The sequence below is a fragment of the Rutidosis leptorrhynchoides genome, chromosome 2, assembly GCF_046630445.1.
Source record: "Rutidosis leptorrhynchoides isolate AG116_Rl617_1_P2 chromosome 2, CSIRO_AGI_Rlap_v1, whole genome shotgun sequence".
NCBI classification, from domain to species: Eukaryota; Viridiplantae; Streptophyta; class Magnoliopsida; order Asterales; family Asteraceae; genus Rutidosis; species Rutidosis leptorrhynchoides.
The window spans coordinates 605,868,650-605,883,012 of NC_092334.1; the positions used below are offsets into that span (position 1 = coordinate 605,868,650).

A 14,363-nucleotide genomic window follows, 5' to 3' on the forward strand; every position below is an offset into this window, starting at 1 on the left:
ACCTTAGCGCGAAGCTCGTTGACTTCTTCTACTACACCGGGATGATTGGCGGTTCGGACGAGCGGATGAATAAGATCCAGAATTTGAGAGAGTATATGATCTTGACGAGATATTCTGGAGATGAGAGAGAAAATGGTATTACGAACAGGTTCGCCGGTAAGTGCTTCAGGTTCTTCACCAAGAGGGCAATGTGGTGGATGGAAGGGATCGCCTTCTTCTTGTCTCCAATAATTAAGTAGGCTACGAACCCATCCCCAATTCATCCAGAATAGATGATGGCTGATTGGTTGATCCATTCCGGTTACACTGTCTTCGGAATTCAGGTGAATATCCATATCGGAATAGCTGTCGGAGTTTAAGGAATTTGAACTAGATACGGGATCCATCCATCTTGTATAATTAGAGAGATGATTTTTGATATGAAATAGATTATAGAATTTAGATTGGTACTCTTCAATACATAATTTACATATGTATATATAATACCAAAATTCCATAAATCACGGAGGAATTTTCGGAAGATGTCAGGAAAAGTTTACAGTAACAGATACGCTAAGATATGAATTTTTGTCTATACACTATTTATGCAATAAATGCAGGAAAACGTGTCTAGACTTAAGAATGATAAACATGTAATTTTCGACAAGAAATGATAAGCAAAACTTTTAACATGCAGACACGGTCGAAGTCCAGACTTACTAATGCATCCTAACAACTATCAGTTAGACACACTCATGCAAGACCTGGTTCGCTAGGACCAACGCTCTGATACCAACTGTGACGATCGCTCCAAATCCATATGGACGAACACGTCATTCATCGATTTCATTGCGAGGTATTTGACCTCTATATGATACGTTTTGTAAACATTGCATTCTTTTGAAAAGGCACACCATAAATGAATATTTAAATCAAAGGTTTTCGACATCTGATGATTTCTATATATAGACAATCACCATAAATAATAGTTTACAATAGTAATTCCGTTGACAATGCAGTCAAAATAAGATACATGGTGATGATTTGGTGAATGCAACGTTTCCTTGAAAAAATATGCCATGTAAGACTCCATGCACATAGCTTGTGTAACATATAATCAAACAGCAGAAGACTTCTAGGGAACCTGAGAATAAACATGCTAACAAGTGTCAACACAAAGGTTGGTGAGTTCATAGTTTTAATGTTTCGTATAATCTGTATATAAAGGTGGATCACAAGATTTCAATTGTTTCATCCAGAAACGTTTATCAAAATATTCTACGAAATTGAGCACCCTGGTAACTAAACTTTAACGTATATATAATTTGTACTCTTTGTATAATCATCTTAATAATACACGCAAACCAACGTGTACGCTTCTCAAATAGCATACATCCGTTAAAAGGCTAGTGCTCTAGCTCTGACGGGGATATCAAGCCCTATGGATCCATATACTACTACTCGCGCCCACCAGTTCTTATAACTGGCAGTTACTAGTTACCAAAGCTAAGGGATTTTCGGTTCAAACTCAGTGTAGAATTTAGTATGTACTTGTATCCATTGCGTTTAAAATAAAGTGCATGTATTCTCAGCCCAAAAATATAGATTGCAAAAGCAATTAAAAAGGGAGCAAATGAAACTCACACATATAAATATTGTAAATCAGTTAATAAAGAATTTGCATGTATTCTCAGCCCAAAAATGTAGAGAGTAAAAGGGATCATATGAAACTCACCTTAGCAGCATATAAAGTCGTTCACCAAAATGTGATCGAAACTCGGATTACCAAATAATCGTAGATCTCAACCTAGAGAACATATGTTGGTCAATAAATGTCTATCAAGCTAGGTCAGGTCATAGTGTATCACAATCCTAATGCTCGAGATCGACATACAAAAGTTATCCAATGTCGTTTCAAAAAGTCAATTTTGACAGTTGTTTAACAAAACGAGACGTACCTTATATAAGGATTCATTTACTCGGTTGGTAATATTCAAAAATCCAAATTATCAATCTCGTAAACGAGTTGTTTAAATCTAAATTGTAGATTCAAAAGCAATTTCAATTAACGTCAATCATAATTCAGTTGATCATATCTTTTAATCCGTTCATCGAAATTATTCGATATCTAAATGAAAAGTTATTGATTTTTCGCCAGCTTTCCAAAAAAACATGTATATCATATACTTTTTACCAGTAATATATGTATTTAATTCGTGATTCATTATAACTGTTTAACGACGAAATTTAGCATACAAGCATATATAAATATATATATATATATACTCGAGCACTAGACATGGATACACAATTAATATATAAAAGATAAAATATGAGTGCTTACGTATAAATATTGAGATTCAATATTGTAGGAAAGTACGTAGACGTAACGGAGATGATAAACACTATATTTGATTCACAAATATACCCCCGAACATTACCCATAACATCCTTGGCAATAACCCATAATTTCTTTAGCTCTATCCCGCTCAAAAACCCATTTTGAAGGTGACACGCTCATAACCTCGTCGTAGTATTTTAGGTATATATACTACTAATAATAATATTATAATAAGATTAATAATAATAATATTAATAATAATAATAATAATAATAATAATAATAATAATATAAAAAATAATAATTCGGAGGAATGAACCGAGCTTTTATAGTATGTGGCCTGCTACAGTACCTCATGCGATCGTATGAGTTTTCAGTGTTTTTGTCATGCGATCGCATGGCCGCCTTATCCGTTTTTGTTTGCTAGTTCGTCGACATCAAATAGTGTTTTACTGTAGCAAAGTCATTTTACTGTAGCAAATAGTGTTTTACTGTAGGAAAGTCGTTTTTACTTGTACATATATATATATACATACATATAATTGTTCATGAATCGTCGAGAGCAGTCAAATGTAATGAAACAGTTCTAAAATTTTGAGATTCAACTTCATAGACTTTGCTTATCGTGTCGGAAACGTTAAATCATTTAAAGATAAAGTTTAAATTTGGTCAAAAATTTCCGGGTTGTCACATTAAGAGACAATATCTTGATACAATAATTGAACGTTCGAATCAAACGTTAATCACCCTCAACATATAATAAAATTTAAGATCAATCAAAAAATTCAACATTAATCATAAAATTAAATTTTTTATTCCGAATATTTAAAACAAACGTAGTACTACCACATCAAAGTAGTACAAAACGAAGATGGTGAATACACCATATAACACAAAGTGAGACTACCGACCCCTTCAGCAAGGTGATCAACTCTAATAACAAATCAACACTTACACTAACTTTTAACTGTTTAAACAAAATAAATAGGCTCATTGGTCATGTAGTTCAAATTGGAAAGCAAAATGGTTATGATATATATATATATATATATATATATATATATATATATATATATATATATATATATATATATATATATATATATATATATATATATATATGGGCAGGATCAATGGGGAAGTAACCAATCGGGGGAAGCAAATTTTTTTTTGTTTTTTCGTTTTTTTTGAATTTTTTTTTCCGACATCAAGATCACACGAAAATATGAACATTTAGAAGAGACACTTCGTGATGAATGTTATTATTTAGGCGGAAAAACGATCGACAAAAATAACATTCAAGATAATATTGTTCGTGAAGAATATGAACGTTTTTTTTCCTATGTTTTGTGAAGTAAAATTTAGCCCGATTTAGAGTTTAGGGTTTGGTGTTTTGGGTTTATTCCATAAACCCAAAACACCAAACCCTAAACCCTAAACCCTAAACTCTAAACTGTTCGTGTTAAAAACTCGATCTAAATCCTAAATCTAAACCCTAAACCCTAAATTTCTAAACCCTAATATCTAAACCCTATAAACCCTAATATCTAAACCCCAATAGTTAAAACCTCAAAATACGCTCGAAAAATACGATAATTGTTATATATTACTTCTTCGAGCGTTTTCCCGCCAAAATAAAAATATTTATCACAAAGTGTCTCTACTAAATGTTCATATTTTCATCTCATCTATAATGTTCGTGAATAAAGTTTTTTCAAAAAACGAAGAAAAAAAAAAAGTTTTTGCTTCCCCGAATGGTTACTTCCCTATTGATCCTACCACTATATATATATATATATATATATATATATATATATATATATATATATATTTGGTGTTTGTTGTATATCTTTTGTGTGTGATTCTCCCTACATATAGGGTTTTCGATTCCGCCGCAAACGTTTCGAATTAACCCTTGGTTTCCTCAATTTCGTTGGAGAACCCTTATTTTGGCGGTCTCGATTTAGCCCTGGGGTTTTGAATTTTGTGGCTTTCTGTCTCTGCGATGATCATTTAACCTTGAGGGTTTTGATTATTAGGGTTTATTTGCTTCTTAATTGCTCAAAGGTATTGTTCTGCTTCATCTTTTACTTCTTTTCTTTTTCGTTCCCTAATTCGATTTCGTTAAATAATAGTTCGCCATAAAATGGTAATTGTGTTTAGGGTTGCAGTAAAAAAAAAAAAAACAGCTTTGTTTTTCTTTTTCCCGAGTATTGTTTGTTTATTAGTTTAAAATGTTTTTTTTTGGGAACTCTTAGATAGTGGTCTATTGTTATTAGGTTGTTTTTTTTGTTCTTTTGTTTTGTTTACCTGAACACAAACTTACTCAAACTTAGTCAACGTACATATTGATTTGCAATTTTACAATCTTGACAAAGCCATGTGATCAGTGACTTAGCTTTTCTGAATAAGGTGACATAATAAGCTTTTAGAGGCACTCATTCATATACATAATGGCTTATGTAGACACTTGAACGTTTTGGCAGTATCACAGTTATATAGTATCACACTTATTTAGACAGTTTCAGTGTGGCAGCCTTTAGTTCACTCATATTATGTTTTAGGCATAGGTGGCAAGATGGGCGGGTCGAGCGGGTTAGGTAATGGGTGAATATGGGTCGGGGTTGTGATAAGTCAATCGGTTGATGAATTAGCAAATGGTAGTTATATTTCAACATATATTGTTAAGGTTCGTTAATCAACACTTGTATAGTATTTCCCTCGGCAATTTGTGTCGTTTGAAAACATCAAATGACGTTCCATCCGATCTTTATTTGTCTTTTTTTAATCTATTTCTATTAGCTAATATCTCGACCATCTTCGGTGCCTTTTTCCAACAACTTCGCCAAAACAAAACCCTAAAGCATCATCACCATATTCATCCCTTCATCCTATGTTAATTTCTTAACATAAAGGTTATTGTCTCTTTTGTTCCTTCTTTTTTGCGCGGAAAACCCTCAGGTACGTCATATGTTACTTTTATCACATCTTGACACTGCTGATTCTCCTTTGATGCTTCGTTTATACACTTTAAGTTCTTTCCAGAAAGCTCCGTTAGCAATTTTGGTTTTAATTAGGTTCTTATTTGTTGTAGGTTGCTTCCGATGAACTCAGCTTACCTCATTATAGGTAAGATTTCTCGTTTACTTTTTATGTATGTTATTGTTTGCTTTTTGTGTATTTTGACGTTGTATACGTTGACAAGTTTCTATAGTCCCATCACTACAAAAAAAAAATTCATTTTTTGACACTTGCATTATTTTTGGACACCTTAAATGTAAATAACTAGTGAATGAACCCGTGGTTTCACGGGATTGTATAGAAAAAATTGTTGAATGATATTTAATAGATGACAAATGTTCGTAAATTTAGTTTTGACAAATGTTTAGTGTTATATGTCTATGTACTTAATAGTGACAAAACTTTATATATCAAATCTTACATGAAGAGTTGATCATATCTCTTTACCACAGGATCTACTTTCATTCTTTTTTCTTGTAGTCTTTTCTCATTAACACGTCTTTGTATATTTCAATTCTACTGCTATATACAATCATTCAAACATAGTTAGAACAAAAAAATAGGAACTGATGAAACATGGATTTTTTCAATAACTTAAAAAACACTTGCACATCGACACTTAAATCATCTGACCAGCTATAAATTTCAAAGCATGATCATAATTACACCTTAATAGCTCGATGAGAGATGTTTAAAAAGTCTAGGTAAAAAAGATGGATACCTAATTTGAATTCACCCTTGGTCCTCAACATTACAAAAAAATAAAAAATAAATAAATAAATAAATAAAAATTATATTCACCGTGACTTGTACCCATTTTGACAAGCTCACCCAAACCTACTATTGGCCTACCCATTTCACCACCTACAAATAACACTTCAAATACTATACCTTTCAACCTACAATATAGGCTAAATGATCAACACAACAAAGTGCAAAGCTTGTTTATGACACATCTTCTTAGCCAGATATAAGATTAGAATAGATTATGAATATGAATAATAATGACTTCAACTCTTCTAGGACACACACTCTTGATCCATTTGCAGTAGCTCTTTCTAGTAACAAAACCAACCCGTAAACCCACACATAATACACATTAAGAATTAAGATGATGAAGATTTAATTGAAAAAGGTAATACGTATACTCTTAATGAAGCACATTGAATACTGGAAATAGATTAATACACATAGAGATGAGGATGATACACATGAAAAGGATAATGCCTATAAATTTGAACCTGTCACCATCAGTTCTTTTACATCAATAATATTGTATTTTGTATTGTCACTCATAAGAAGCAACTTTAAAAAAAAAAAAAAAAAAAAAAAAAAAAAAATAAACTAATGGTACCTTCAATTCCTCAAGAGAAAACCCTCGGCCCTCCCTAAGCTTCATGTTCTATTTTAAGGTTTGTCCATGAACCTGAGGGCGAAGTTTGCGAGCAGGCCTTGGGAGATCCTTCACAACCTTTGCTTGTCTAGCTGAAAGTTGGTTTAATTTAAAAAGATGAACAATGATCACAATAATCAAAACAATCAGCTGTAATGATATCAAGATAGTTAACACATTTACTACTTTATCAACCTCAACTAAAATAGTTCCCAGTTCAAGCTCAACCAAAAAGAGCTGCTCAATCCTTCTGCTATCAGTCTATCACCAAAAAATTAACTTGCTGATGGGATTAGAAAAATATATTAACAAAGGAAAAATTGTTGAAGAACCTATTTTCAAAAAACAAATAAATCATAAAAGATTGATATATAAACCATTTTAAATATACATCATGAACATTTTAGACTTGAGACCAAGATACATTATTAAAGTTTAAGAATATTGCCACAAGTTAAGCACGAAAAGAGAACTTGTGACATATGAGGAAAGAGAACATGCTATATATTTAGAAAAATTAGTGTGTCAACCTCCAGCAGTGAAGATGAAGACGAAGCTGAGAGAAGTTTAAGAGTAATCCTAGATGAATCAAAATAAATGGAATTTTATATATTCTGCATCTTCCTCATGTGTGCTTCCATTATTACTCACAATTCATCTACAAAGACAAAAAACTTAAAATCGACTATTGATTTACTGTCTTGTAAGTTGTAGCTATAAAAAGTATGCAATTGACTAACTGTCTAGTTCAGAAAACAAAATTTCCGCAATAACAAATAATATATGTATGATATTGATCAACCAAAAAGGCAATAGCCTTACTAAACTAATAAACAATACAGGATGATTAACTTAAACCTATTTATATTGATTTATTAATCAACCATGTATAGTTTCAATAGCCTTACTAAACTAATAAACAATACTCTTTATTTTGGTCTAAACTTCCACATCAGTGAAAATAATATAACTAACTAAATGATACGAAATTAATAAATACACATATATAAACACTAACTCACAGTTAGAACAAAACAATAGATTCTGATGTCAAAATGTCTACGACAAAGACTCACCATCACTTGGCTCCTCTGTTCATAGAGGCTTTTCATCAGATACCTAGAGTGCGTCTAAAAAAATGCATATCTTGACCCCAAATCACGATCTATAAAAGAAGATTACAAAAGCATCAGTTGTATAAAAACAAATTAATAAAAGATTCCGCAATTTGTAAAGGGTGAAAATCATATTACCTTGAGATTGCTTTATGAATTAACTTGATTCGGTACCTTGTCTGTGTTGTTTCCGCCTGCTATAGCAAACAATAACAACAACAGCACAAAATTAGTAGAAATCAGAGATGAAGAAGAAGATCTAGAAACGGCGATAGTGTGGTAGCAGCGGTGTATCATACTTTCTCTGCGGGACTGATTTTAGAATTGAAACCTAAATGGTTTTTCCATGGTTTAAAGTTCGAGGTATAAAAGCCAGGCACGGGTGGTGGCTGTATTTTGAATTGTGGCACAGATAAAGATTTCAGGCGTGCTTGAGGTAACCCAGATAAAGAAGCAAGCCTGAGGGGATCTTGTATTTACTTTTTTTTTTTTTTTTTTTAAATATGCCGTCCCTTTTTCATTTGTTTTTTCTTTTTCTTTTTTTTTTTGTGTAATTGTTTAATTAATATAATTAAAAATTAATCTCCCCTTAATGACATCATCAAAGGCCCTATATTTTTTTCTTTTCTTTTTTTGATTTTTTTTAAGCCATGAAAGTCTTGTTTATGACTTCACACTTTTAGCCAAATATTAGAATATAATAGATTTGACATATTTTTGACACCTATAGGTGTTACTAAGTTTTTGACACTTAAAATTGCCAAAAGAAAACTTTTTAACAGTTTAAAAGTGTCAAAAAGTTGAAACACCTTCAAATTTTTTGACACTTCAATTTTTTGACACCATATTTTTTGACACTTCAATTTTTTGACATCATATTTTTCCACGCTTTCAACTTTTTGATACTTATAGGTGTCAAAAACATGTCAAAGTTATTCATGAGTTAAGTGTCAAAAATAATGGAAGTGTTAAAAATTAAACTTTTATTTGTAGTGTTAGTGTGTTACTGATGCTCCTTTTAGAATTTTTTTTTTTTTTTTTTTTTTTTTTTTTTTTGGGTAAAGGGGATCACCCGGTAAATATTATAAATGATGCCAAACAATTACATGAGGAGTTCAACACTATACGAGTAAGCTCTGTAGTCTAAAAATAAGCCAAAACAACCAAAACTAGCAAAAGCTAGAGACAACCAACATGGGCTGCAACCCAAAAAACAACAAGCCAACCCTAACATGAACAAGAAGATCATACAATCTGCCATTTAGACCTTAGCTTCCGCACCATCTCCGAGTCCTTGAAATTCAAAGACATTAACTTCATGCGAACCATAGAAAAAATAATTTTGAACACTTGATCTTCCGAACGCGCTTTACCTTGAAAGTACCTGTTATTCCTTTCCTGCCATATGAAATAAACCGAGGCAGCAAAAACCAATTTTGCCACAATAACTCTCGCCACGCGACGATGAGCAACATGCTCAATAAATGAAAGAAAGCTTCTCCAATCATGTGCTGGAATATGAACTAGACACAGACCTTTGATGCGACCCCAAACCTGCGATGCAAAAGGGCATTCAAAGAAAAGACGAGTCTGCGATTCCGGCTGTCTCTCACACATCAAGCACGCCAAACCTGAATCTGCTTCTTGCGGTCGTTTATCCCAAGGTTTAAGATGATCGTGCGTTTTTAGTTTCTCCTTAACAAGAAGCCAAATAACAAATGTATGACGTGGAATACATTGTTGGAACCAAACTGAGTTGTACCAGCTAACAACAGGAGCACGAGGCCTCAACGAATCCCAAGCAGCAGTAACCGAAAAATTAATGAGATCGCCTTCAGTACCTCTCCATCGAACACTATCATGCTTAGATGTATCCGGAACAGCAATATTAGCGAGCATAGGGTATTTCGAATACCAAGATTGAGGACAGGACCATGAATTATTGGAAAGGAAAGAAGAAACAGTAGCATTACCAATAAAACCAGCTCTTCTGATATCTCGAGAATCAATAACGCTCGCCAAAGGACCATAATCATTCCAGGAATCATGCCAAGCCGAAGTATCATTACCGTCTCCAATCATATGAATAATAAATTGACGAATGGTAGATCTTATATCTAAAGTCTTCCTCCAACCCCAACTCGAATCCGAAGTAACATCAACCTCCCAAAAATTCATCAAATGCAAACGATAAGAATGAATCCATCTAACCCAAAGCGTCTGTTTATGAGTGATCAGATTCCAAACATGAGTTGACATTAGAGCCATATTCCAATACTTCAAGCTCCTAATCCCAAGGCCACCTTCCGATTTGGGAAGACAGACTTCAGACCACTTATCTTTAGCTTTTCCACGACCTAGGGGACCCTGGCACCAAAGAAATCCCCTCATCTCATCAGTTTCTGAATCTCCTTAACAATAGAATATGGGAGAATGAAAACCGAGGACCAGTATACTTGCATGGAACATGGAAGAAAGAACAGATGTGATCAACTGGACCCTACCCGCATATGACAAAAATTTGTTCTTCCAGTTATCTATTCTCACCTTGACCCTATCCACCAATACTTTACAATCCATAATCATTAAACGAGATGAAATAAGAGGAACTCTAAGATAGATTACCGGAAGCAATCCCTCATCAAAAGGAAGCAGCAATTTAATGGCCGATTTAATTCCTTCCGAAACATTACAAAAATAAGATGTGCTTTTCTGAAAACCTGGAACCAAACCTGAGCAGTTTGAAAACTCAGAGAGCGCATCTGAGATCACCTTCAACGAGGCAATACTAGCGTGAGAAAATAGAAATAAGTCATCTGCAAAACAAACATTAATAATTTCTTGGTTCTCATACTTTGGATGAAATCTAAATTCTTCCGAATTCCGTATGTTTCGTTGAAGCAAAAGAGTAAGTGTTTCCATCACCAAAGTAAACAAATAAGGGGACATGGGGTCTCCTTGTCTCAACCCTCTCTTGCCTTTAAAGTAACCATGTAAATCGCCATTAACATTAATGGAGTACGATGTCGATGTAACACATTTCATGATCCATTTGACCTTGATCTTATGAAACCCAAACTGAATTAAATTAGACTCCAAAAATTTCCAGTCAACCGTATCATAAGCTTTTTGAATATCCACTTTAAATGCACACCGGGGAGTACCTCGGGATAAATGGTAGTTCTTCATAATCTCCTGAGCGATAAGAATATTATCTGAAATACGTCTACCAGGAATAAATGCTGACTGGTTTTCACTCACAATAAAATCAAGGCTCCCTTTAATTCGATCCGCAATGATTTTACTGATGCACTTATAAATAACATTACAACACGAAATTGGATGAAAATCAGTGACTTTACACGGCGATGCGACTTTTGGTAATAAGGCTATAACCGTGTGGTTTATCTCAGTTAAAAGTTGCGCATTAGAGAAAAAATCCTGAATAGCCTTCGTAACATCAGGACCAATAATGTCCCAAGAATGTTTGAAAAACGTAGACGAGTATCCATCCGGTTCAGGTGATTTACCCTCCCCAATCGAAAAAATTGCATTTTTAACTTCACTTTCTATAACAGGAACAATCATCGCTTCCGCAAGATCGGACGTAATACACTTTGTAAAGATTTCATCCGGATTAGACAAACTAGCACATGCATCTGAAGTCCCCAAAAAATTTGTGTAATGACTAAAAAACACATCAGGAACTGCTTTACCCTCTTTAATAATTCCATCATGATCCATAACCGCGTTGATACGACTACGATTGGTTCTCCCTTTAACAAATTTATGAAAGTAAGCCGAGTTGCTATCACCCACTTTCAACCATTCAACTTTTGATTTTTGTTGCAAATAACGTTCTTCTTCCAATAAGGCCTCGTTAAATTCTTTCAATTTAAGACTCTCAGCTTCACGAACTACAACAGAAGAAGGATTTGAGTCAAGTTGCAGTTACAAGGAGTCAAGCTCTTAACGCAGCTTAATGACTCGATCATGCAGATTTCCCTTAGCCCACATAATTTTACGAAGAGGCTTCTTAAGTAACCGCATCCTCTTAACGACCCGAAACATCGAATGGCCCTCAATATGAACATCCCATCCTTTAGCAACACATTCATGGAACTGGTCTTTAAAAACAATATAGTTGCTAAACCTGAAGTGCTTATGCCGAATCATATCCCCCCGGGAATTTTTAATATAGCGGGACTATGATCAGAAATACGACATGGCTGAAACAATGCATAAACATTCACATGCGCAACAAGGAAAGCATCATTAACCATAACCCTGTCAATCTTTTTTAAGATACCCATACGAGCATTTCGGGCATTGGTTCCAGGTATAATGGAGGCCCATATGATTAACATCCGCCACCTGAATATCATCGACACACTCTCTAAACTCTCTCATGGAAATCGAGATTTTAGATGAGCTAGCCGTTGACTCATCAATATTGAGAGAGACATTAAAATCTCCCATAATCACCCATGGATACGACCCAATATACCCATGATGTATACGTAAGTCACTCCATAATTTTCGTCTGTCAATGTAATAATTTGCAGCATATACATATGACATGAAATATGAGAGTTATCATGAATAACATAACCTGACAATGCATAACCTGGTCGGTTGAAGCTAACACCATCACATTCACAACCCCGGGGTCCCATCCGAGAATAATACGAGTTCCTTTTATACAAATATTATTATTTGAAGACCATTGCCAATTCGGAAAAACATAGGAGCAGATACCCGTTAACTTACTAATATTCACATGAGATTCCAAGATCGCACACGTACATAATTTATTGCTTAACACAACTTCACGAACCTCGTTTTGTTTGGGGATACGATTCAAACCCCTTATATTCCAAGATGCGAAACTAATCATCGTTAACACTCACACCAGGAGTGCTTGCCCCCTCGGAAATTTTAATTTGGTCATCTACCACATTCGGTTGATCAATATCCACATCCGAGTCTTCATCGATCAAGCCATGTTCAACATTTGCAATCGGGTCAGAATTATCATTAGTAACTTTCAAAGCATCAAACGGGTTGGATAAGGCAATAGGATCATCGTTTGAATTACTTGGGCCAACACCATTAGTTTCCTTTGTCTTTTGATCCTCTGAATTTTTATTAACTGCACGGTATACAAATTTAACCTTCTTTTGGCCCATTACAAAACCATCAGTCCCCTTGTTACCAACAGTGTTTTTACCGGTCATTACAACCTTCGCCCTTTTTTTAACAGTTTTAAATCCGTCCTCATCCACATTCTTAACCAAGTTAGTGTCCACCTTAGTTGAAATAACCTTAGGACATTGGGCATCGGTATGACCAAAGATTTTACAATGAGAGCATCTCGGCGGTTTCCACTCATACTCAATACGTACCGTGCACTGATTTTGACATGTTATCCAAGCTAGGAGTTGCGACTTTTAAACAATTCTTTAATTCTTCCTCTGCTTTAATCTCAATCAAAGCGCGAGCATAGTTTGGCCTACCCCATGATTCCTTACACATAGTACTCGTGTAGGAATCAAGCATCATCGGTTTCCCCACACGTGAAGCAATGCAGCTTAAACCATCTTCAGTAAATCCCACCAAAGGTACATCATGAAGCTTCACCCAAACCGGAACTTTCGATACATCCTCCTTGGATAAAGATACATTAGGATTCCATTTATTAAGAATTATGGGGACCGTCCGAATCATCCCAGGGCCATTTTCAATAACATCCATCATACCTTTCTCTGTTGTAAAATTAAAGAAAAAGAAACCTTTTGCATTCATCATTATTTTCTCGATCCAGTACTTTTTCAACACGGTAATTACATAATTTTGAACTACCGGAAACGCAATTCTTTTGCCTATGAAATATCCATATAGTGTATGACAATAACGATCAGTGGCCTCTTTTACAGCAGACAAGGGTATAACAACATCAATACCATCTTCCACTTCATCAACGTTTTCGATAAATCGAAAGTTAACCTTGTTATTGTTCGACTTTCCATTGGCCATGTCAAGATATGTCTTTTTAGGAGAAGCATTCTGCACTTGTTCAACAGACACATCGTCTTGCACCTTACTGTTGACAGACTTATTACAATCATCTTTTCCATTCGATTTATTTGCAACATTAAGCAAAGGAAAATTATAAAATTCATTCACCTCAACATCCGAGTCATCATGGACAGTATGAATACTTACATTGTCTTCTTGGTCCTGTGGAATATGATTGAGATCAACCTGTTCCATCTCAGGCTCACCGTGGCGACCAACTTCCGTTTCCGCCTCATTATTCAAATTATTATTCAAAATCGATTCCTCTACCGGACGAGGAGGATCGATGTTGACACCAATCATTCGGTTACGTAGAATACGAGGGGTAGCAATCACAACCTCCCTTTTCTTTTTCTTGCCTCCCGAATTTTTTCCCATAAACCAGACACCACTTAAGCGACCAAATCAACAGATACCACGAGGATCATAAACGAAAA

General features: G+C 34.5%; 1 protein-coding gene and 2 long non-coding RNA genes across 4 annotated transcripts; 1 reads left to right on the plus strand and 2 right to left on the minus strand.

The window, feature by feature from the left end:
* The first annotated feature begins 4,185 nt into the window (after positions 1-4,185).
* LOC139893439 (uncharacterized) lies at positions 4,186-8,451 on the plus strand. 2 transcript variants are annotated; one of them, XR_011774537.1, is made up of 3 exons: positions 4,186-4,386; positions 5,122-5,448; positions 8,052-8,451. It is a non-coding gene; the product is annotated as an uncharacterized lncRNA (long non-coding RNA). The 2 variants fall into 2 exon arrangements; XR_011774538.1 differs by having other exon boundaries at positions 5,414-5,448.
* On the minus strand, positions 6,090-8,307 carry LOC139893440 (uncharacterized). The gene is made up of 4 exons (XR_011774539.1): positions 8,148-8,307; positions 7,987-8,045; positions 7,810-7,898; positions 6,090-6,825 (listed from the first exon to the last, which is right to left on the minus strand). It is a non-coding gene; the product is annotated as an uncharacterized lncRNA (long non-coding RNA).
* A 642-nt stretch (positions 8,452-9,093) lies between the features above and the next one.
* LOC139889977 (uncharacterized) lies at positions 9,094-12,024 on the minus strand. The gene is made up of 3 exons (XM_071872886.1): positions 11,874-12,024; positions 10,297-11,765; positions 9,094-10,215 (listed from the first exon to the last, which is right to left on the minus strand). The coding sequence occupies exons 1-3, from the start codon at positions 12,022-12,024 to the stop codon at positions 9,094-9,096; spliced, it is 2,742 nt and encodes a 913-aa protein (XP_071728987.1).
* Between the last annotated feature and the right edge of the window lie 2,339 nt (positions 12,025-14,363).